Source organism: Lemur catta, chromosome 18, assembly GCF_020740605.2.
Source record: "Lemur catta isolate mLemCat1 chromosome 18, mLemCat1.pri, whole genome shotgun sequence".
NCBI lineage: Eukaryota > Metazoa > Chordata > Mammalia > Primates > Lemuridae > Lemur > Lemur catta.
This window is the reverse complement of record NC_059145.1, coordinates 22623943-22646213: the sequence shown is the minus strand read 5'-3', so window position 1 is coordinate 22646213 and position 22271 is coordinate 22623943. Positions and strand designations below refer to the sequence as shown.

General features: G+C 42.0%; 1 protein-coding gene across 3 annotated transcripts in view; it reads right to left on the bottom strand.

Annotated features, from left to right (window-relative positions):
- FRMD4B (FERM domain containing 4B) overlaps nt 1–22271 on the bottom strand; it is a 293677-nt gene that overhangs the window by 152813 nt on the left and 118593 nt on the right. The window contains exon 1 of one of the 3 annotated variants that reach the window (XM_045529650.1): nt 13245–13549. The exons of 1 other annotated variant lie outside the window; for it this stretch is intronic. In XM_045529650.1, the coding sequence (XP_045385606.1) occupies nt 13245–13406 (162 nt within the window). In that variant the 5' untranslated portion in view covers nt 13407–13549. Of the gene's footprint in view, nt 1–13244; nt 13550–22271 lie in introns of those variants that run through there. One more of the 3 variants, XM_045529648.1, reaches the window with a different exon arrangement.

The window sequence follows — 22271 nt, the reverse complement described above, 5'->3', positions numbered from 1 at the left end:
ATGGCTTTTTCCCTGTATGAAGTTTCTAAAACTTTACAGAATGCAAACATTCCCTTTGGATAGAGTCCCACCAAGGCTCCTTCTTCCCCCTCCTCCTCCTCTTCCTCCTCCTCCTCCTCCAAGTGCTCAGTGTCTTCCTGTACCGTGTGCTGTTACCATCCCCGCCCAGGTCCCCACTGTCTCTAGAACTGCTCTTACCCCTTCCAAGCCACTCTCCCTAGAGTGACTAAAGTATCTTCAAGTTTAAAGCAAATTCATTTGTTCATTTAGTCAACACGTGGTTCTGAAGCACATAGTAGGTTCCAGGCACTGTTCCAGGTACTGAGGACACTACAGCAAAGTCCTGCATGCCTTTAGCTAACATTCTAGCCAGGGAGCTACAAATAAGCATATGAACAAATATATTCTTAATGTCAGGAGGAGATAACGGTTACAGTGAAAAATAAAGCAGGTTAAGGGCATGGTTAGGGGTCGCCTCTCTGGCTGGGTGACATCTGAAGAAAGACCTGCAGGAAGTGAGCGGGGAAGTGCCACATCGTGGACTTCTGGGTGATGAACTTCCAGGCAGAGAACACTCCGAGGGCCATGGCTCTGAGGCTGGAATTTGCTTGGCAGGATTGAGGGAGGGCAAGGAGGCCAGTGTTACTGGGGAAGAGCCAGAGAAGGGAAAAGTGTTGGGAGTCAAGACCAGGGTTGAGTGTGCTTGCTGGGTTTGGGAGGAGCCCAGGGAGAGGGAGTAGTAATCACGTAGGCACACAGGGCCCTGCAGGGATGGTACGGTTGGCTTCTCAGAGTTGGGAAGTCATTGGAGGGTTCTGAACAAAAAAATGACATTATCTGACTGACTTTGAGCAAAATGACTCTGGGGGATAGGTGGGGAACAGAGAGTAGGGAAACAGGGCATGAGCAGAGGGACTAGTTAAGAAGCTATTGCACCAATGCAGCTAAGAAACAAGGGTGGCATGGTCCAGGGTCATGGGAAGACGGTGAGAAGTGGATATACAGTTTGAAGGTATGGCCCAAGGGATTTGCTGATGCATTAGAGGTGGAACGTGAGAATGTGAGACCACCCAGGGTTTTCCTCTGAGCATCTGGAAGAAAGGATTTGGCATTTACTAAAGAAAGAGCAGGTTTCAGTGGGAAGATCAGGAGTTCAAATTTGGACATGGCCAGTTTGAGATACAGATTATTCAGGCAAGTAGAGATGTCAAGGAGGCAGCTAGAGACATAAGTCTGAATTTTATTAGACAGCGCCAGACTGGAGAGAAAAATAACCAACTAGAAAACAAGCTCCAAGAGGACAGGGATTTTTGTTTTGTTTATTACTATATCTTCACTGCCTAGACCGGGCCTGTAATGTAATAGTGCCTCAGTAAATATTTGTGGAATGAATGAAAGTGTTGCAACACCTTTAGTGGCTTCCCACCACACTTAGAGCAAATTCCAGAAACCAGGGCACCATGTGATCTAATCCCTGCTGCCTCGCCAAACCCACCTTTGAAACCCTCCACATTTCTTGCTACATTTCAGCCACTCTGCTCTTTCTCCACTCCTCCAACACTCTCAGCGCTTTCCTGCCTCAGTGCCTTTGCACTTGCTATCATCTCCACTTGGAATGCTGTTCTCTTTGGTCAGCACATGTCAAGCTACTTCTCATCTTTTGAGTCTTGGCTTTAATATTAATAAAACCTCTGGACAAAAGCCTTCTGTCACATTTCCCCTGTCATCCCCAGTGGACTCTGGGTTCCATGAAGGCAGGCCTACTTCTGTCTGTGATGTTGTATCCCCAGTGCCCTGAAAAGTGCCTGGAAGGTAATAAATGGTGCTCAGTAAATGGTGCTCAATAAATAATGAATGATAATATCTGGTAGAATCGTAGTTAAAATGTATGATATCTAATGCATAGCATGTGCCAGACACTGTTGTTAAGCATTAGATGTGTGTGTGTCTGTGTGTTTACACCTACATACATAAATAATAATTTATTTATCACAATTACCCTAGGAGGTAGGTATAATATTAATATTCTCAATTTAAAAATAGAAAAATGAGGCACAAAGAGGGGGAATACCTTGCCCAAGATTACACAAAGCTGGGATTTGAACCAAGGCAGTGTAGCTCCAGTGTCTGTGTACTTAACCACTAAGATGCACGAGGATTCCCTTGTGCTGATGTGAACCTCTCCATGATTTGACATTAGAAATAACTGGGGTGGGAGGAGGAGAGAGAACTCTCAGTCATGTGTTTGTGGATGCTTGGAATTATAAGTTAGTATCTTCCCCGAAGACCTTGTCTTCCTTTAAAGTGGAAAGACTCCTTAAAGAAATAGAGCAGGCAGTCTTATCAGCCCTTTTTATTTTAGTCTAAATGAGTTTATCATCTCCTACTATGGCTACAGAGTTGGTAGAGGGACAAATTAGAGACTGGGGGAGTCCTAGAAAGGACTCCATGAAGGCAAACATAGAAGAGGTTAAATTTAGGCAAATAGCAAACAGTTTATTTTGTTCAGTGGCTCAAGTGAATGAGATTTAGATACAACTGAGCTCCAATTTTTGCTCTTGAACAGTTAACGGCTGTAAACCATTTCTGCATCTGCTAAATGGGTTTAATTATACCTTGTCATTGTTAGAAAATTAAATAAAATGATAAAGATAAAGTGCTTAGCGCTGTGTCCAACACATAGAAAACTGTTCATTAAACAGAAACAGCCATAACTAACAAATTTTAAGTGCTTGCTTAAGATGAGCCAGGCATCCTAGTGAGATCTTCAACTACATAATCTTGTTTTGTCTCCTCAATAATCCTGAGAGGCAGGCACTATATCCCCATCTCATACATGAGGAAATGAGGCACAGAGAGGTCAAGTCACTTGGCCACGTCACACAGCTCTTAAGTAGGGCCATTTGGTCTTAAATCTTGGTCAGAGTTTGCACTATAGCATAATAATTTTTGGCTTAGGATCAACTTTATGCAAAGGGTCCAAATTTTTACATTTGAAAAGCTACTATTTCTCAATGTTATTTTTAATCTTTATACCAAACTTGAAATATAGATTTTATTTTATCTTTTGCATAGGTTAAAAAAAAAAAAACAGGCTCAGAGGGGTTAAGCAGTTTGGCTCAAGGTCACATAGCCAATAAGTGCTGTGATTTGATTTTAACCCAGGCCCAGTTGACTCTAGCCCATTCTATTTCCATATTTTGTCAAAGAACTTTTCTTTCTTAGATACTAAGCATCTCATCACATGTTGATGAGACAAACTAAGTCCTGTCAAAATATTTGCTCGCTATGCTATGTAAGGAGAGCATGACGCTTATAATAACCAGGCCTCCTTAGCAGTTGCAAATCTAAAGGTCATATTGGAGAACAGCTTATGCAGATGAGAAAGACAACGGCCATGGGGTCCCAGAACCTTCATGCATGAGGATGTGGGGTTCTTAGTCCTATGGAGTGGGGTTGGGAGAAAGTTTAATAGCTTCCTGTTGGAGAGAGAGAGAAATAATGCAACTAAATAGTTGCAAGCATCTTTGCTTTCCTAGAACAAACCAAGAAGACAGTAGCGTTAAGATGCCAGAGTTGCCTGATAAAAAGTTGTGCCCTAAAACCTTGTGGGCATAGTTCCTCTACATGGTGGTCAGTGGGCTCTTTTCCTGGTGGCCATCCAGACTACGACTCTTCATCTGTGGTAGAAAGAAGAAGGAGGGGCCAAGGCTTCTGCAAATTTTAGAAGCTCCAAAGTTTATTCCTATGCATAAGAAATTGAGCAACACATATACGAAGATAATTATTTGCCAGACATACATCCAACCATGCATCTATCCATCTCTTTACCCATCCAATCATCCTATCCATCCAGCCAGCCAGCCATCTATCCACCCATCATCCATAGATATAACACTGGTTTCAGTGCTTTCAAATATCGATACATTTAATTTTTATAACAATCCCAGGAAAACAACTCTTTTAGGTAGGTACTATAATTGTCCACATTTTGCAGCAGAAAAAAATTGAGTTTCAGAGAACACACATGGCTAACAAAAAGTGAGTCAGGATCTGAACTCAGGCAGTCTGAATTCATAGACTTCATTTTTAAGCACTAGGCTACGTTTCCACCCAATATTTATTGAATGAATGAACAGTGAATAAATGATAAAATTATATCATTATGTGTCATTTACCTTTAAATAAAGCAGCAAGTTGGTGGCCAGAGGCTGAGTGTTGGAGTCAGCTAGAGCGCTGATCAAATTCCAACACTGACTTATTAGCTAATAAGTACATTAAATCAGTAAAATGGAGTTCATGATATCATCTTGAGGAGGAAAAAAGTAAGGCACACCAGCTAATAAACTGGAAAATCTGGCAACTTTTCTTTTAAGTATATACATAGAGAAACTCTGGCTCATATGTGTAAGAAGACAAATACAAAAATTTTCACTGTAGTATTTTGGGACACAGAAAATTTGGAAACAACCTAAATGCCCACCAGTAAGAGACTGATAAAATCATGCAATGAAATACAAGGGTTAAAATGAATTTAGAGATAAATCCCAAAAACTTGTTGAGAGAAAAGCAAGGTAGAGGAATCACACACACCCATATAAATTTTACAAACATACAAAGTAATATATATTGTTTATAGATACAAACAGATGTGGCATAATTATAAAAACATGCCTGGGAATGAAAAACTTCAGGGTAGGATTATTCTAGGGAGAGGGAGGAGGAACAAAGGAGGTTTCAACTGATTCTATACACTTTTATTATATTACAAAAAAGTATCTAAAACAAACATGGCAAAATATTAATAAGATACCTGAAAACTGAGGGGTGGAAGCATGGAGTTTTTAGCTATATTACCTTTTATATTTCTTTTTTGTTGTTGTTGTTGAGACAGAATCTCACTCTGTCACCTGGGCTAGAGTGCCCTGGCGTCAGCCTAGCTCACAGCAACCTCAGACTCCTGGGCTCAAGCGATCCTCCAGCCTCAGCCTCCAGAGTGGCTGGGACTAATAGGCATGCGTCACAATGCCCGGCTACTTTTTCCATTTTTAGTAGAGATGGGGTCTCACTCTTGCTCAGGCTGGTCTCCACCTCCTGACCTCAAGCGATCCTCCTGCCTCGGCCTCCCAGAGTGCTAGGATTACAGGAGTGAGCCACTGTGGCTGGCCTTATATTTTTATATATTGAAATAATCCCCAAACGTTTTTTTTTTCCTTAAAGATAATACATACAAAGTACCAAGTGTAAGGCCTAGAACATAGCAACTGCTTAATAATTAGTAGCTATTGGTCAAGTTAAGACAGCCAAATTATACAAAAGCACTAGCTAAAGGGAAAACAGCTATTTAAGCAAAAAGCATTACCCAAACACAAATGTAAAATTTAAGAGATTAAAAATGACTCAAATGGACATTAGGGGAAAATGGAACTATTTAATTTGCCATATTTGCTAGCCTCTTTTATAGCTAAAGTTTGTTTCAAGGATGCCAGAATGTATATTTGTTATGTATGTACATATATACACAATATGTACTCAATTACATATGGATGTTAATTTTCATTTTTTTATGAGAGCTTAATTTCTGCCTCCCTTTCCATGTTGTAAGTCATATGGTCTTGTTTATAAAATTTAGAACCACAGATCTGATTCCTCATTTGAGTCATTCAAACTTTTCCACAACAACCAACTGGGACATCAAAAATATAATGTTCAGAATAAACATAAGTAGGGGATGGACAAGGAAGTTATTTTATGCTGCAGCTCCACCAAGAAAAGATGGAATGAGTAAAACAAACATCCATTTGAAAAGGCAGGAGAGTCCGTTCTCAACTCGATGTTTTTCAAGCGGGTGCAACAAAGGTTCATGCTTTTCAAAGATCCTGAGACTAATCTTGTTGAGCTTAAATGACACAGTTCTTTTAGAAATGTATTTATGTGAAGAGATGGGCTAAAAAATTAAGGTGGTTTTCCATTTCAGTTTTTGGGTACTATAGCATCTTAGTTCTGTGCTGTAAAATCTCTGTCTTTGGTTAGCAGAAAAAGTGGAAGATGAATGTTTTTAGTGATAAGTGGACTCATTTCATTTATCACGTATGTTTTCTCTCCTTTCTGTATATGTTACTCACTACTAGTAAGTAGCTGACTCCCTGGCTGCCTGATCCCTTCAACAGAGCATAGGATCCAGCCAGGAGACTGCCCTGATGGCTGGCCACGTTTTAAAGCTAGATTCTACGTCCTCACATCAATGCAATCTCACTTTCTACTTCCTTCCTGCTGGCCCTGCTTCAGTCCAGGCTTTGGTCCTAGCACCTGTTTGGTAGGCAGCTCTAAAAGATGCTGTGATGTGCTGTCCAGACTTACTTCCCCAGCTGTTGGGAGTGCTGTGAGCTGACAGCTCTCAGCCACCTCTGGGAACTGCCCTCTCTTAAAGAGAGCTGCCTCCTCCAAGGTCACCCCCACCCCTTTTCAAGGGCAGCCCCTCTCCAACACGGGTTGATGAGGGTAAGGGGAAGACCTGGCCCTCTTGTTCCAACTGGGGACAACTCTCAGCTTCTGTGCTACCCGTGAGGTCAGCTGCTTTCTTCACTGAGCTTGAATTGTAGCTCGACTTCTCCCTCTGCGTAGTACTCCTTCTTCTTTATTCCCTTCTACAGGTGTTCATCCTGAGAGGGCCCTGTAATAAACTTCCCACTTGTCCATCTCCATTTCAGGCTCTGCCTCCTAAGAACCAAATCTGCAGCAGCATTTGTGCTGTTCCATGGATGGTAGTGCTTTTCCTGGCCCCTGTGGTTGGGTGGGTTGTGTGACCAGTTCTGCCCATAACTGAGAAGTGACATGAGCCACTTAGAGGCCAAACACTTAACTGCCAGAGCCAGACCCTGGAGAGCTCTTCACTCTCTCTCCCAGCATCTGGGCATATTCAGGAACATTCTGTGGGCCTGAATGACAGTAATGAACTGAGCCAACCAGTGATGGGTTAAGGTAGTATGAGCAAAATCCAAAACTTTATTGCTTTAAACAACTAGGATCCTGGAGCTGTTTGTTGCCACAGCTAAACCTGTCCTATCCTGACTGACACAACATTATCACTGCAACTGCCTCCTAAATTCCTTTCCCTTCCTGCCTCTGCTATGCCACCCTCTCCCAAGTCTATCAGCCTCATTGCTGCCAGTGATAGTTCTAAATCAACGTCGTCTCTCCTGTCAAAGGTATCCCCCTAAACATCACAATTCTAAAGCACAAGGTCATTCATGTTCAGATGTTATTCTCAATCAAAATCTCTTTGTCTCTCTCTACTCATAAAGCTTTTTAAAAAAAAATCCCTCTTTATAATTCTCCACGAAAGTCATGTTGTTGCATGCCTGAAATACCCTGCTGCTTTTCTTCATCTACCGAACTCCTACTTGTCCTTCAAAGATCAGCTGAAGAATCACCTCCTCCAGGAAGCTCCCTTGGCTCTCCTCCCCTTTGCTTTACTCCTCTCTGGTTTAGACTCCCTCTAATGTTCACCTGAAAGGACAAAGCCCTTTCATAGACCTTGATCTCCTTAACCGTCTCCTCTACTTGACAATGTATTTCTTGAAGACTTTGTGTTGCTAACACCTTGGCACAGTAACTGGGACTTGATGAGCATTTGATAATTATTTTAGATATGAATGAATGAACAAGTGAATGAATCAATCCATCAGTTCAATCATTATTTCACAACCAAGGACCTAGTAAAGGTAAACTGAGCACTCCTCCTGAATATTTATTTCTTAATTTCCTGGTGACTAGGTTTTTGATGAGAAAATTCTTCCATATTCTTTCAAGTTTTGTTTTTCTATGGTAAAATTATGGACTTTCTTCCTGTAACATTCTCCACCCAGCACATTGCCTCTTTTCTATTAATAGTCCAAGGTTTGGCAAACTTTTCTGTAAAGGTCCAGAGAGTAAATATATTCAGCTTTGTGAGCAATATATCTTTGTATCAACTACTCAACTCAAAGCAGCTGAGTCACAACTACTTCTACCATTGTAGTGTAAAAGCAGCTCCAGACAACAGGTAAATGAAAAAGCATGGCTGTGTGCCAATAAAACTTTATTAACAAAGACAGGAGACAGGCTAGACTTCACTTGTGGGCCATCGTTTTCTGGCCCCCCTTCTAGTCTATGTAATTCAGAGGACTGTTGAGAGTGAAGAGTAGGGACAGGCAAACAGAATATGGCTTGAAATGCACATAGGTCATTGAATGCTCAATGGGGAATTGGCCTTTGCCAACCAATGTGGTGAGATCCAAAGTTCAGGCAGTACCAGTTTACGGATCATTGGAGTCTTGCATGTAGAGAGATTATGCCCTCACAGACCCAAGTATGGGATGCCTGTGGCCTCCTAGATTTTATGTATGGGCTTAATTAAAAGGATGCAGCTCTATTGTGTGAAACACCATCCAAATACTCAAGGTTCACCCGACACGTGCTGCCGTGGGAAAGTTCACAGTCTCTCTCACTAAGCATTCTCACATGTAAAGATTGACATTTAGTTTCCAGAGAACTATTGCACTTATAAAAGCACAGTGAGACCCTTAGCTACCCTTTATCAAATACCTTTTCGAGTGTCAGTATTAAGTCCTTTTTATAACCAAGAGCTAACATTTATTGAGCATTTTCTTGTGCCAGGCATAGTGCTAAGTGTTACATACATTATCTTATAAATTTCTCACCCACCCCTAATGCAGCTACTACTGTTTTCCCCTCTTACCCAGGAATAAATAAGGCTCAGAGAGGCAAAACAATTTGCTCAAGGTCAACTTTGCGCAAGTGGAGGCTACAGACTCTGTCGTGTTCTGCCTGCCTTGGGGGAGCTGACCCAGCCTCTTATGGTCACTTAAACATCCCAGATTCTGTTCAAGTTGCCTCTGTTGGAGGCAATGACTCCATTCAGGGTTTGCAAGAAATTCTACCTTTGGGACATTGGGAAGAAAAGGAAAACCTAATCCCAAGTAATAAACTGAGGGCTTTGTTAGAACATGTCACATCTAATCAAAAGCAAAGAGTGTTGATCTTTTCTCAACTGTATTCTCCCATCACTTTCCACCTGACTTGTTTGTTAAACCTAATTAATTGCTATAACACAACCCATACAGGCAATATATAAGCAGGACAGTTATATGTGCCTGAAGAATCAACTTTTGGAATTTAGCTTAAATTGAAGGTGAATGCTCATGTCTGCTACTTTAGCCAAATTCAAGGCTTTACTCATAAAGTAAGTCTTTGTTCAAAGGCAGCCTCGATGCAGCCTCATCCTGCTTTTTATTGAGTTGCATTACTACAGAAATGCCTTATAGCAAGTATCTTAATTATTCATGGTTTGTTGGCAAATTAAGTCACCTTCCTTTCCAATATCCAGAAGTGGAGGAAGTGTTCAATTCCAAAGAAATTATGCCTCCCCAGCTTTGCTAGCCAGGCAATAACGCTGTTGCCAAATTTATGAATAGGTGAGAGATCTTATTTCACTTATAGTACGTGAATAAACAAAACACCCCCAGGGGACTGCTAGGTATTTCACGTAATGGATACCTCCCGCCCCACCCTTAATTCTCTCCAGAGTGATTGAGCTTTGGATTTCCTTACAAGCAAGACTATTCAAACTAGAAGCAAGAAAAATGACACCTTTTTATCAACGAGATGACAAAAAATTGGGTTCAGCAAAATATGTAACTCTCAGGTTGTGTGTTTCCAGTTCATATGCCTGAAAGCTGGCAGTACTGCAGAAAACTCACCTCTCTGGTTTAAAATTCATTAATTATGGGACAGCAATACAGATATTCTAATGATGAGTCCCCAAATCCTTAACTCAAATGACGGTGGCAAAATACTTACAAAGGTATTTATTTGTACATTAATCTTTGCCCTTACCTTGAAAAATAACTAATTATTTTTATTTAAAAGAGCACTAGATTTGAGATTCTAATACGCTCTGGCCATTGCTGGTTGCATTTCAACCAAGCATTTTAGCCTTTCTCATTGTTTGGCGGCCATGTGGTCTGGGCAACCTCACTCTCAGTTGCAGAAGTGGGTCTGTTCTCCCACTGGCTTAAGCTAATCAGTGTAATCTAGCGTTTCTCAACCTTTTTATTCATTGTTACCCCCTTAAGGAGGCTTTTTAGTTATTTTTGTAGTTACTAGTCATCCCTCTTGAATTTTAATGCCGCAGATATGCTATATATCTGTTATGTATTGTACATATATCTGCGCTTTATACATAAAAGGAGTTATTTTGCCACCTCCCCCAAAACGATTTTTGCCCTTTTCGGGCCCTATCACTAGCATTAAGAATGCATGAATTGGAATCCCATCCCCTGTGCCAATCAGTGCATGGCATTAGGGGTGGGCACAGTCCCTAAAGTGGACTCCTAGCATGTAAACTGGGGCTTTTTTGATAGTTGGTTGATATGAGAAATTCTATTTCTTTCTAGTTGTGTATCTAAGGCCTGGGACTGCTGCAGTTATCTGCTGTCATGTGGGAAGAAACCAGCTGAGGCCAAAGCCAACAAATGAACAAAACCAGGGCTGAAAGAATTATGGGGAATAGGCACAGTACCCTGATCCAACCATACCTGTAGATTATTCTACTGCTAGACTTTCCTGTTGTGTCAAAAGTCATTTTGTTTGAGCCTTTGTAGGCTAGTTTGAGTTGAGTTTCCTATTATAATAAAAAAATCCTAACTGACAGAATATAACATTTATTGAATGCTAGCTCTAGGCAGTATGCTAAATATCTTACGTGTCAATTAATTCTCTTATCAATTTCTGTGACTAGTACTATTGTATTTCTCATTGTATAAATGATAAAACTGAAGCATAGGAAGATTAACTTACCCATGGTCATACATGGGCAGAAGTTGGATTCACTCCCTTGTCTCTTTAACTTGGAGCCTAAGGTATTGATCATTTTATTTTATTGCCTTTCAGTTCTATATAATTTAAGTCACTACTTTTTTGCTCAACATTTGAAAAGCATTAAAGAAAATTGCCTTTCTTTGCAAACAATTAGGTTGCATAAATAAGAATACTATGGTTCTTCAAAGGCTGAAAATATTTTTGAAAACCTTATTTCTCCAAAGACATATGAAAATTTAAACTTAGAGATTATTTTCTTCTACTTAGGATTCAATACTTATAAAAGCCATCATTAATTAATTTATTTCATTGATATATATATTAAATATACAAGTTTTCAGGGTACATGTGATGATCTGATACATTCATATAATCAAATCAGGGTAATTGGGATGTCCATCACCTTAAATATTTATCTTTTCTTCCTGCTAGGAATATTCAAATTATTCTCTTCTAGCTATTCTGAAATGTACAAATGATTAATGTTAAAAAGAAGTATTTTTTTTTTCAGAGATGGTCTCACTATGTTGCCTAGGCTGGCCTCGAACTCCTGGCCTCAAGCAATCCTCCTGCCTGAGCCCCCTGAGTAGCTGGCACTACAGGCATGTGCTATCGGCTACTATCATTATTTTACACGTTCTTATCATTATGAGATTATGAGAGGGTGTCATGTCGGCTCAGTCACCATTTCATCTTACAGAAAAGAAAATATATATTTTTTAGCAGCTTAGTCTCTCAAATTGCTATTGTGCTTAACAATAATTATTGATCAACCTTATAAAGAACCCACAGGGTCTCAGGTTTCTGGAATCTTCATTTTTGAATGGTCAGTAAAAGTATTAGAGATAAGCCATAAATCCCCTGAATCCTTGGGGAGTGAGGCACAGAGCCTGTCAGTTGGCTACAATATTCGCGTTCTCTTTTTGAAAGTTTCTCAAACATTAAAAAGAAAAAAAACAGAACTACACAAGGGGCACTTATCCTACAGACCAGACTGAACAGGGATTTCCCTAGAGAGAAAAAGGCCTGAAAGACAGACACACCTCTGGCTGCAGACAGCCAGGGGAGCTGTGTAATGTGGCCAGATGGGCTATATCCACAGTTGCCTAATACTCTCAAACACCCACGTGCTGCCCTGGTTCTCAACCTAGCTTTCGGATTCCATTTCAAAATGCAAGATATCACAGATAGCTTATACAAAGCAGAAGCCATGAAAACACAAGTTCAAATGTTCCCCACTTTTTAACAAGGATGACAAGGGGACATGGACTCTTTAGACTTCCATAGTCTAACCTTAAGTGCTGGCCTTTTCATTTTGCCTGATGGATGGGAAACTGTGGCTTGTTAAAAGCAGGCCCTTGATCAATTACAGGACATAATATAATGAGATATAAATTCCAGCCACATTGGGAATGGGATCGGGGTAGGGGGACCCCAGAACTACAACAAACCTATTCCACATCACAGGAAAGAAAATATGATACTATGTTCCCATAGTGAACATCAGGGTTAATAACGTGTATAATTTTAAAATGTAGATTTGTTTTAACCTCAAAGATATTAACAACCAAAGCACAGGACTTTGAAATCCATAAATTACTGCTTAAAAAAAAAAAATCCAGGCAAGCTGCAGTCCCAGAGAGGATGAACAGACCCCTAGTTGAACAAAGTTGTTGCATTTTTTGCCTGCAGGATGGGACCCAGCAAAGAAATAAAGGGGCTGTTCTGTGTGACAGGGAGTAAATCCACACGTAAGCATTCCAACGCTCAGCCAGGCCCCCCTCCCTTCCCCAGCCCGTCATCCTCCTGCAAAGTGTTCACAATTTGCTGTCCTTCCTTCCAAAAGCCAGCAGACACAGAATCAGCTTTTCCTGGCTCTGCCTTGCAGGTTGGGGCTGCCTGATGGAAAACTGAAATGAAATGAAACGGAAGAATGCCAAGCCACCAAGGCCCCCTCTGACAGTAAACTGGTGTGAAACCGTTGCTTCTGAAGTAGCCTCCTCCTCGCCAATGAAATAAAAACGAAGGCATCATCTGAATGTCTAAGTCGCTTCCTGCAGACCCTCTGCTGCAAAGCTCCAGCCTTCCCAGCCAAGTGCCAGCCAGGACACCATCACTCTATAGCGGATGCCTGCAAACGCAGGGACGAACTCACCAAGTGCCCCCCGTGCCCGGTTTGAAAAATTCACCAGCTTTGTCAGGCGACAGTTACCTAGAGCTGTTGAGCATTTGACCCAAGGACCAAGCAGTCCTCTAGGAGTTTAAAGAGAGGTGGGGGAGAGAGGATAAAATCATACAGGTGGAAGGGGCTTCCCACGAGCGCTCCCCGCAGGGGCCCTCGAGTGCCGCGCGCCCTGGCTCACCTGGTACACGTCCCGCAGCCCGCACCACGTCCGCAGCACCTGGTGGCAAGCCCGCAGCCTCTCGGTGTACCATCTCCGCAGCGTGGACACGGTCAGGTTCCACACGAAGCGGCTGCCGCTGAACAGCAGGTCCTCCACGCCGCACATGAACACCGAAGCCATGCCGCCTCCTTCCCTCCCGCAGCCTCCCGCAGCCTCCCGCAGCCTCGGCCCGCTCGCCTGGGTTCCCGACGCCGGCTTCTGCTGGCAGCCGGGGCTCAAGCCTGCCACCAAACTCGGCTTTCACCGTGCGTCCTGGCCAGGCTCCCGCGGCATGCCCTGGGATTGGGCGCCCGCCAGCCAACGGCTGCGACTGGCACACACAAGCCCAGCGTCCACCCCCGCCCGCTCGCAGCGCCGAGCAGGCTGCGCTAAGCTCCGCCAGGCGAGCCCTGGGCGCTCCCCGGGCGCGGGAAGCCCTGGTCAGCGAGGACTCCCCCTGGCGATCCCCCAGGGCGCGGGGCAGGGAGGGAAGCCAGCGACTCTTTGCAGGCGGAGGGGAGAGCTGCATTTCAGCGCGCTGGGCTTGCACGTCCTGCACACACACACACACACACACACACACCCACCCCGGGCTGAGCAGTCTCCTTATCTGCCTTGGGGAGCACCCTATTTCACACTACAGGGTCTTTGGTTGGCATCCTGCTCTGTCCACACTGATCAGCACCTCTGAGAAGCCACAGATGTAGAAGGGAAAAAAACAAAAATCCTCCAAAGCATCCCTTTGGACCCCACTCCTGGGGGACCAGCCCTGAATGTTTCCTTGGTTCTGCTGGAGCCAGGAGATGAAGGCACCAGTCTCAAAGGAACAGGGTGTGTAGGCAGCTCCTGAACCTGCCTTTGCTCCTAACTTGAGGGTTTTGAGAAAATGACAACCTGCTGTTTTTGCCAGCGGGAGGGCAGGTTCCCTCACTCTGAGATGCTGCTAATTGCGATGCAGCAGTCAGTTACTGAGGAAAACAGAGTTTTTGATCCCTAGCAAATAGCTTCCTTCCAGTTACTATTTGCTAGGAAACAGAAGCCCATAAGAGAATCTGCGGATTGGTTCTGGAAAATTCAGCCTCTGAACATGTCTCGCCTCAGCTGCCAGCACAAACCTGCATGGGTAGTTTATTCTTCACTCAAAACCGAAGGAAACTGTTCCACCATGTAGTCATCAGATAATTAATCCTTTTTTAAAAAAAGTTGTCTCTCAGGAATTGATATTGTCGAAGGCATTTGGAAAAGAGAGCCCCAAAAGTCCCACTTACCACCAGTCTCTATTTTTTTTATTAGAACATATAAAAATTTCAGTGCCATATAAAATAACAGCCCTTACAGCAAAAGCACTGCAGCAAATTCCAGGATGGAGTTTTGTCCTGACTCTAGCTGTAGGACAATGGTCGGTATTTTATTGGCAGTTTCACACCTGGGTTGTTATCTCTGCTATTAAGTGGCAGAAGGGTAAGGCACCAAAGCCTTTCTTCTGAACGGGCTCAGAAGTCTCCAGAAGAGATTATGGACAAGCTTGATTTCAGGTTTCAAATGTGCCTTTAGAATCTTAATTCAGGTGAAACTCAATCAGTCAAAAGACAAAGAACACCAAATCCATCCTCAAAGTGCTTGTTGTTTTCAAAGTAAATGTTATCAGAAAACTTTTAAATGACATTTCTTTTATAGCTAATAAAATTGACTAAGAGTTTTGGTTGGATTAGTTAATAGGACACAAGACCTGATCCAAGATTTGCAAATCTTTCTTCACAGTAAATCTACTTTATGTACTCATTATGTGTCAGTATTCTGACAGTATTTTCCAAGATAATGGTCACGGTGTTTATAAAGTATCTGAATACAATAAATTTTACTGAATCAAATGAAAATGAACTAAGTGTTGAAAAGGAAATGTCATCATGCTGATGGAAAACTACCGAACTTCAAAAATGGCCTATCAATAATGAGCGAATGGTGGTGTTACATTTTTATTATTTTTTAACGATGTAGTTCGACTGTGTTCTCGAAAATGCCAGGCAGCCAAGGGAATACCAGAATAAAACCTACAACAGGTCAATTACCTCTGTCTCATGACACCGTCCTCTAAGAGAAGATGATCTAGAAACACCTCTGCTGTTAGCCATCTGTGCATAGGTCTAATGTCAGTGGTCAATTTCAACCTCCATCACTGTCATTCAAGGTTTCCAAAGTCAGTGCTGACACTATTTTTTAGAAAATGGGATGTGATTATAATAGGGCTTCTCCAAGTGTGGTCTCTAGACCAGCAGCATCAGCATCACCTGGGAACTTGCTAGAGATACTAGTTCTCAGGCGGCCCCAGAATCAGAAACTATGGGCATGAGGTCAGTGATCCGACCTGGCTGATGGCGGAATTCCAACTCACACTAGAATTGGAGAACTACCACGGTGGTAGTGTATGCTGGTTAGAGCTAAATCTCCTAAAAGAGACACACCTGATTTCAAATCCCTGCTCCTCGGGACCTGTGGGACCTTGAAGAAACTCTTTAAACCAGCACAGTCTCAATGTCCTCGTGCATGAAATGGGGATAGCAGAACCTACTACAAAGGATTTGAGGAAAATTAAGTAAAATATTCTTGTACAAGGGATTTAGCCTGGTGTCTGGCAAAGGGTGAACACCCAAAGAAAACTAGCCCCCATCACTACCCAAATCAGAAATTGTTTCCATTTTTGGAACTCAAATAAAATACTATAAGTAAAATGTGTTTTCAAATTTCAACTAATAATCTACACGTGCTTTCCTATTCCTTTCTGCATAGTAGGGTGAAAGTTGGTGGTGACTTGTTTTCAGGGAACAGTTCTGTTGCTCTCCTTCAAGTTCCCGAAAAGCTTTTTGAAGCTTGTTCTTCCCCTCCAGAGCCAACCTTTCCTGTGGACTCAGAAAATTAGTGTATGATTAAAGCTGGATGCAAGACAGGAGAGGACATCTTGTTCCCAGCAATATAAACATCAGTGCTTTTTCTTATCCAAATGGCTTTCCTCTGCTGCAGAAGTTCGAAGGTTGGGGATGAGTGGGATTTTAGAAGGTGGGAAGTGCAACTTCCTCCACTGCAGGGACTGACATGGGGTGGCAAGTGAACCCAGATGTGTAGCCATGGAGAAAAGAGCGACCCCAGTGTGGCATCATCCTTTAAAATGGACTAGCCACGTGGCACAAACCGGATCCCAGACACACACCCTTGAAGCTGGTCTAAAATTCTCCATGGAAAGAGAGCTAAATCCAGCTAGCTTCAAAATTATCTTGCTTTTTCTTTTTCTTTTCAATTTAAGAAGAGGATTTTCTCTCCTCCTCAGCATCAGAGTTCCCTGCAATACACTGTAATTTCCTGCAGCTCTCTCCGGAGGCTTAAGAAGATGCTTCAGGTGACAGCATTACTCATACATCTGGGAGTTCTGCTATGGACGCAAAAGAGAAATTGTCATTATCCCTGAGGCTCCTGTAGGTTCTCCTTTGAGCAACTGGCAGGAGGAAGAGCACAGTGCCAGGAAGATAGGACAAAGTGTCAAACCCTCTATCTAGAAAGAGATAGCAAGTTGGTAACAGAGTGGTGTCCAGTGGTCCCCTCTGCCTGGCAAAACCACAAAGTCAACCTAATATCTATGGCCATTTTCGAAGTGTACTCTCTACCTACCTGAAAAACCAGTGTGGCTAAATTCTGATAGACCAACAGTGTCTGATATACGGCTTAAGGTGAATGAAAACAAGTCTAGTTCAATAACTCTCAACCAGGGGCAATTTCACACCCCCTTATCACCATGGAACATTTGGCAATGTGTGGAGACATTTTTGGTAGTTACAGTTGGGAGGTGCTACTGGCATCCAGTGGGTAGAGGTCAGGGTGCTGCTAAACATCCTACCACGCACTGGACAGCCCCCCACAACAAAGGACTCTCCTGCCCCAAATGTCACTGGTACCGAGGTTGAGGAACCCTGGTCTAGGTCAATGCTGTACCCCTGTTCTTCCTCTCACATGACTTTCATTGTGAGGAAACATTCTTCCTTCTTAATATTTTCTTCCCAAAAGGCAAATTGGGGAAGAAATGAAGCAATCCCTCTATACTGGTTTTCACACACTCACAATTTTGAGTATAATGAACTCAAAGGCTTTTAAGAAATAACTGGAATGCCATTTCCCATTATTTTTACTTATCTTTTTTTGGATATTTATTGTAAAAGGAGGAATATTTTTCATCATAAGCTATTTTTATTTTCATACTTTATTTTTGGGTTTATCATTCCATTTAAATTAGAGGTTCCTTAGTAGTAGTAGAAGTCTTTCCTTTGGCATGTTTAAAAAAATAAATTCCTCCCACACTGACCCCAGAGTGGAATGCTGATGTCTCCCTTGGGCCATTTCCTGTTCAGAAAGTCTCTCCCTACACACGTGGCGGATATTGCCACCTTCAGTGCACTTTTCTCTATTAGATGGAAAGCTCTGCGAGGGACCCCTGCGACGTGACATGGAGGCAAGGGTGACTGGGAAGAGCCTTCCTTAAGCAGGAGTATCCCACACACTGGAAGGTGTGTAGTGACCTTGAGCTCTTCCCACTAAACACCAGTAAAGCCCTAGTCATTGTGGAAGCGACAACAGAAAGCCTTTCCTCACGTTACTGACTGTCCCTACCCTCATTCAGAAAGCACTGGTGGGAGGTGGGAAAGGGTCTTATTCATGTTTGTTCCCCCAATGGCTGGCACATAGCAGGCCATGGATGATACACATTGAACTGACCCATAAATGACTATTTGTCTCAACAGTGAATACAGAAAGTAGTTCAGCCATTCCCAACATACATACCCTTGTTCATTAAAAAATCATGTGTTGAGTTTGCACTTAGACCACAGTGATAAAACCAAGACCATCTTTCTCTAAGGGAGTCTTGGAGGAGCATGGGGAAGTCGGACATCTAAACAACAGGGGTTATGACAGAGACACCTGAGGGAGGATGGGGAACAGGGAATGCCTCCCTGAGGACCTGCCACTTGAGCCGAGTCCTGAAGGCTGAGTCACAGAGAGCCAGGTGATGGGGGTGCACTATAGCAGTCTAAGGCATGGGCAGCTGTGAGGACAAGGACCTGTGGCAAGAAGGATCCCACATTTGTGGAACTTAAGAGAGAATGGCAGGAGGGGATGCTGGAGCATAGGGGGGCTAGGGAAGTCCAGTAGGGAGCAGCTGCACAGTTCCAGGGGTGCAAAGAGAAGCCTTGAGGTGGGGTCATGAGGATGTCTACCTGACTAAGCTGAAGGAGTCCCCTGTTTCTCAGCCCCTGGGGACCGTGGGTCCTTCACACACAGAATGGAATAAGAGGTAGGTGGGAGGAAGGTGCCACCCAACCTCACTCAGGGGTCTGTATGTCTCGCCTCCCTCAGCATCCCCATAAGGAGGTGGGAGGCTTGGAGGGAGACAAGCTCTGCTTCAGTGCCAGCTGAGCCAGAGGCTAGTGGACTTGCTCCTCACCACTCTCCTGCTTTCTCTCCTCTCCCCTTTCCCTTGGGCTGAGAGAGCAAGGGACGTCCCTCAGTGTTGGCTTCCAGCAGGGGGATTCGGAAGGAAAAAACGTAGAGGTGGTGGAAGGCTGAAGTGGAGGAAGCAGCCATTGTCACTCACAGTTCCAGGCTGACCACAGGCTGCTTCAGTTCTGCAGCTGCCCTCATGACTATGAAAGGCTTTTTGGCATCCCTAAGGGCTAAAAACACTACAAGCAACATAATATCCAGCACTAAGGCATAATAATAACAATATTATCCAGCACATTCAGCATGTATTCTTTGGCAAATGCATTCCACTTCTAGAAGAAAAGGGGGGAAAAAAACCTTTCTCATCTTCCTCAAAAAACTCATCTTTTATTTTATCAAATCAAATTCCCCTCGCTCAGAGGAAAGAGGAAGGACACCCTCTTTGTTGTATGAAGATGTACCGAAAGAGGGAGCAACACAGGGCTCGACTTTGCAGTGTCCCCATTTTTACTAGTTGATCCCCTGAGCAGATGTTGGAAATTCTCGCCAGGTCAAATTTTAGAAGTCATCTGTGTAGATGTATAAGCACATGAAGGGAAGAATGGTGCCAAGGACATCGGAGGAAAAGGGCTGGCCTTCTTTAAGGAAGAAGAAATAGTATCAATCTTGTGACTGACCTCCCACCTCCATAATTTGCCACCTTTTATTTTTAATTAATGGACGTGCATATCAACAACGACCAAAATAAAATAGTAATAAATTGGTCCATATAGCACCCTTTTTTTCCTAAATAAAGGCAGCTTTAGTTATATCACCAGTTAATTCTCACAATACATATTTTTCTAAGATCAAGCAGAGAAAGTTATTTTGGTCCCATTTCATGAATGAAGAAACTGAGGTGCAGAGAAGCTGGGTGACTTGGCAAAGATCAGTGTGAAAGCATTTATAATAGCATTTTAAAATGGTGTAGCTGCTCATTTCTCAGTAGTTCTACTCTGAGAGACAAAAGAACACATTTGTTTTATATTTCTAAGTTATAATTGGCTTTGGCCTCATACTAAAATTTGTAAGTAAAAGTACCATAGAGTGGACAGTTTGTGGGAGGACACAAACATTCAGTCTCTAGTAGGTATGGTTGGCTCTAAGATGTATTTATTACTCCAGGAACTTAGTGTGGAAAAAGTTCACCCTTTGGGTTTACCCAGTTTAAATAATAAAACAATGATGAGAAGAAAAACAAAATCTATAATGAATAGTAACAGAATTTTTTATGGGAGATAGAAAGGGAGTTACTTGAAACTCTGACTCTTCAGTCATAAATGGTAGAAGAAAAACAAAAAGATAAATGCAAACTCTTGACTCTCCAAAGACCAACCACGTCACCTATGTGTAGGTAACTGCAGTAAAATGAGTAACAGAAATCAGCCAATATTAAATGGCTTGCAAAATATCAAAGACCCTCAAGGCCAAGTATACTCTGGGCAAATAGGTTATAGAAACAGACTGTTTTCCTAATATCACTAAAAATACAGAATAATTTGGTAGGATTATTGCTAGGAATTTCAACTATTTGGCTCTCTGCAGTAAAAACAAAAGAAAAGTCTAGCGTCCAAAAAAAAAGGGATGTAAAAGTATTTCTTGTACCTTGTTATCCTAAAATCAACTTCAGAGTTCACAGTAGTGACACATTGTTCTCAACTACAAAATGAATTGTCTACAAGAAGAAGAAGCAGCAGAAAGGTGCAGGCTACAGGCCTCGAGGCCTGTGGAGATTTTACACAGTTGAGAAAACAGCTGTGTATTCTTCAGACCAAGAGTTCAGGGAGCTGGAAGCAGTATTTGAGAGGAATGAAGAAAACTGCATGATCTGATCTTGAGTCAATAACAGAGAAAGAAAAGAGGAATTTCACTTCTGAAGGAGCTAGCACCAAAGAAATGTAACGTAGACCTCCTCACCCTAAAAAGATTCCATCATTATCTCAGTCTGGTGGGCTTCCAGGTAGTTTTGGTTTATTCTTTGTATGTTTATATATTTTGGCAGATAACGTTTGTTGTCTATCCACCAGCCATTCCCTTCTTTTTCAGAGGAGCTGATTTTGTGGATGGCTATTTTCCATGCCACTAAGATGAAATATTAATCTAAAGGAAGGGGGCAATGCCCAATTCTGGCAATAAGATATAAAGTGAAGCTTTCTAAAGAGTTCTGAAAGAGATGTCCCTCTTTGAAGAAAAGGAACAAAATAAGAAAAATGTTGTCATCACATGAAAAGATGCTCAACATCATTTGTCTTTAATCATTAGGGAAATGCAAATCAAAACCACAATGATACACTACTTTACACCCACCAGAATGGTTATAATAAAAAAGATGGACAATAACAAATGTCGGCAAAAATGTGGAGAAATTGCAATTTTCATACATTGCTGGTGGGAATGTAAAATGGTATAGGTACTGTGGAAAGTCTGATATTCCTAAAAAGCTAAACAGAATTACTATATGATCCAGCAATTTCATCCCTAGGTATATAGGTGTGAAAAAGTGAAAATAGGTGTTTAAAAAAAAATTTGTACATGAATGTTCATGGCAGCATTATTCATCCTAGCCAAAAGGTGGAAATAATCCACATGTCTATCAGCTGATAAATAGATTTTTAAAATGTGATATATCCATTAAGAGAATTTTATTTAGCAAAGAAGGAATGAGGTATATACCCAAGAGAACTGAAAACATATGTTCACACAAAATCTTGGACATGAATGTTCACAGCAGCATTATTTGTAATAACCAAAAGGTGGAAACCACTCAAATGTCTATCACCTGATGAGTGGACACACAGAATGTGGTATATCTATGATGGACTATTATTCAGCCATAAAAAGGAACGAAGTACTGATATATACTACAATGTGGATGAGTCCTGAAAACATTATGTTGAGTAAAAGAAGCCAGTCAAAAAGGCCACATATCCATAGAGAAAGAAATTAGATTAGTGGTTGCCAAGGCTTTGGGGGGTGGGGTGGGGTGAATACGTAATGACTATTAATGAGTATGGAATTTCTTTTTGAGGTGATGAAAATAATCTGGAATTAGATTGTGGTAATAGTTGTACAACCTGTGAATATACTAAAAACCATGAAATTGTACGATTTAAAAAGGTAAATTTTATGGCATGTGAATAAAAATTGATCAATCAATAACTAAAAAGCAATCAATAAAAAAATAGATAACTTTACAAAAAAGGAGTGAAATCTATGCCACAACATGGATGAATCTCAAAAACACTACATTAAATGAAAGAAAGCCAGGCACAGTTGCTGGGACCTGTAATCCCAGCTTCTTGGGAGGCTGAGATAGGAGGATTGCTTGATGCCAGGAGTTCGAGACCAGCCTGGGCAACATAGCAAACCCCTGTCTTAAAACAAAATTAAGTCAAAGAAGCCAATCACAAAGGACCATGTATTATATGCTATAAAATGTCTAGATTAGGCAAATCTATATAGACAGAAAGTAGATCAATGGTT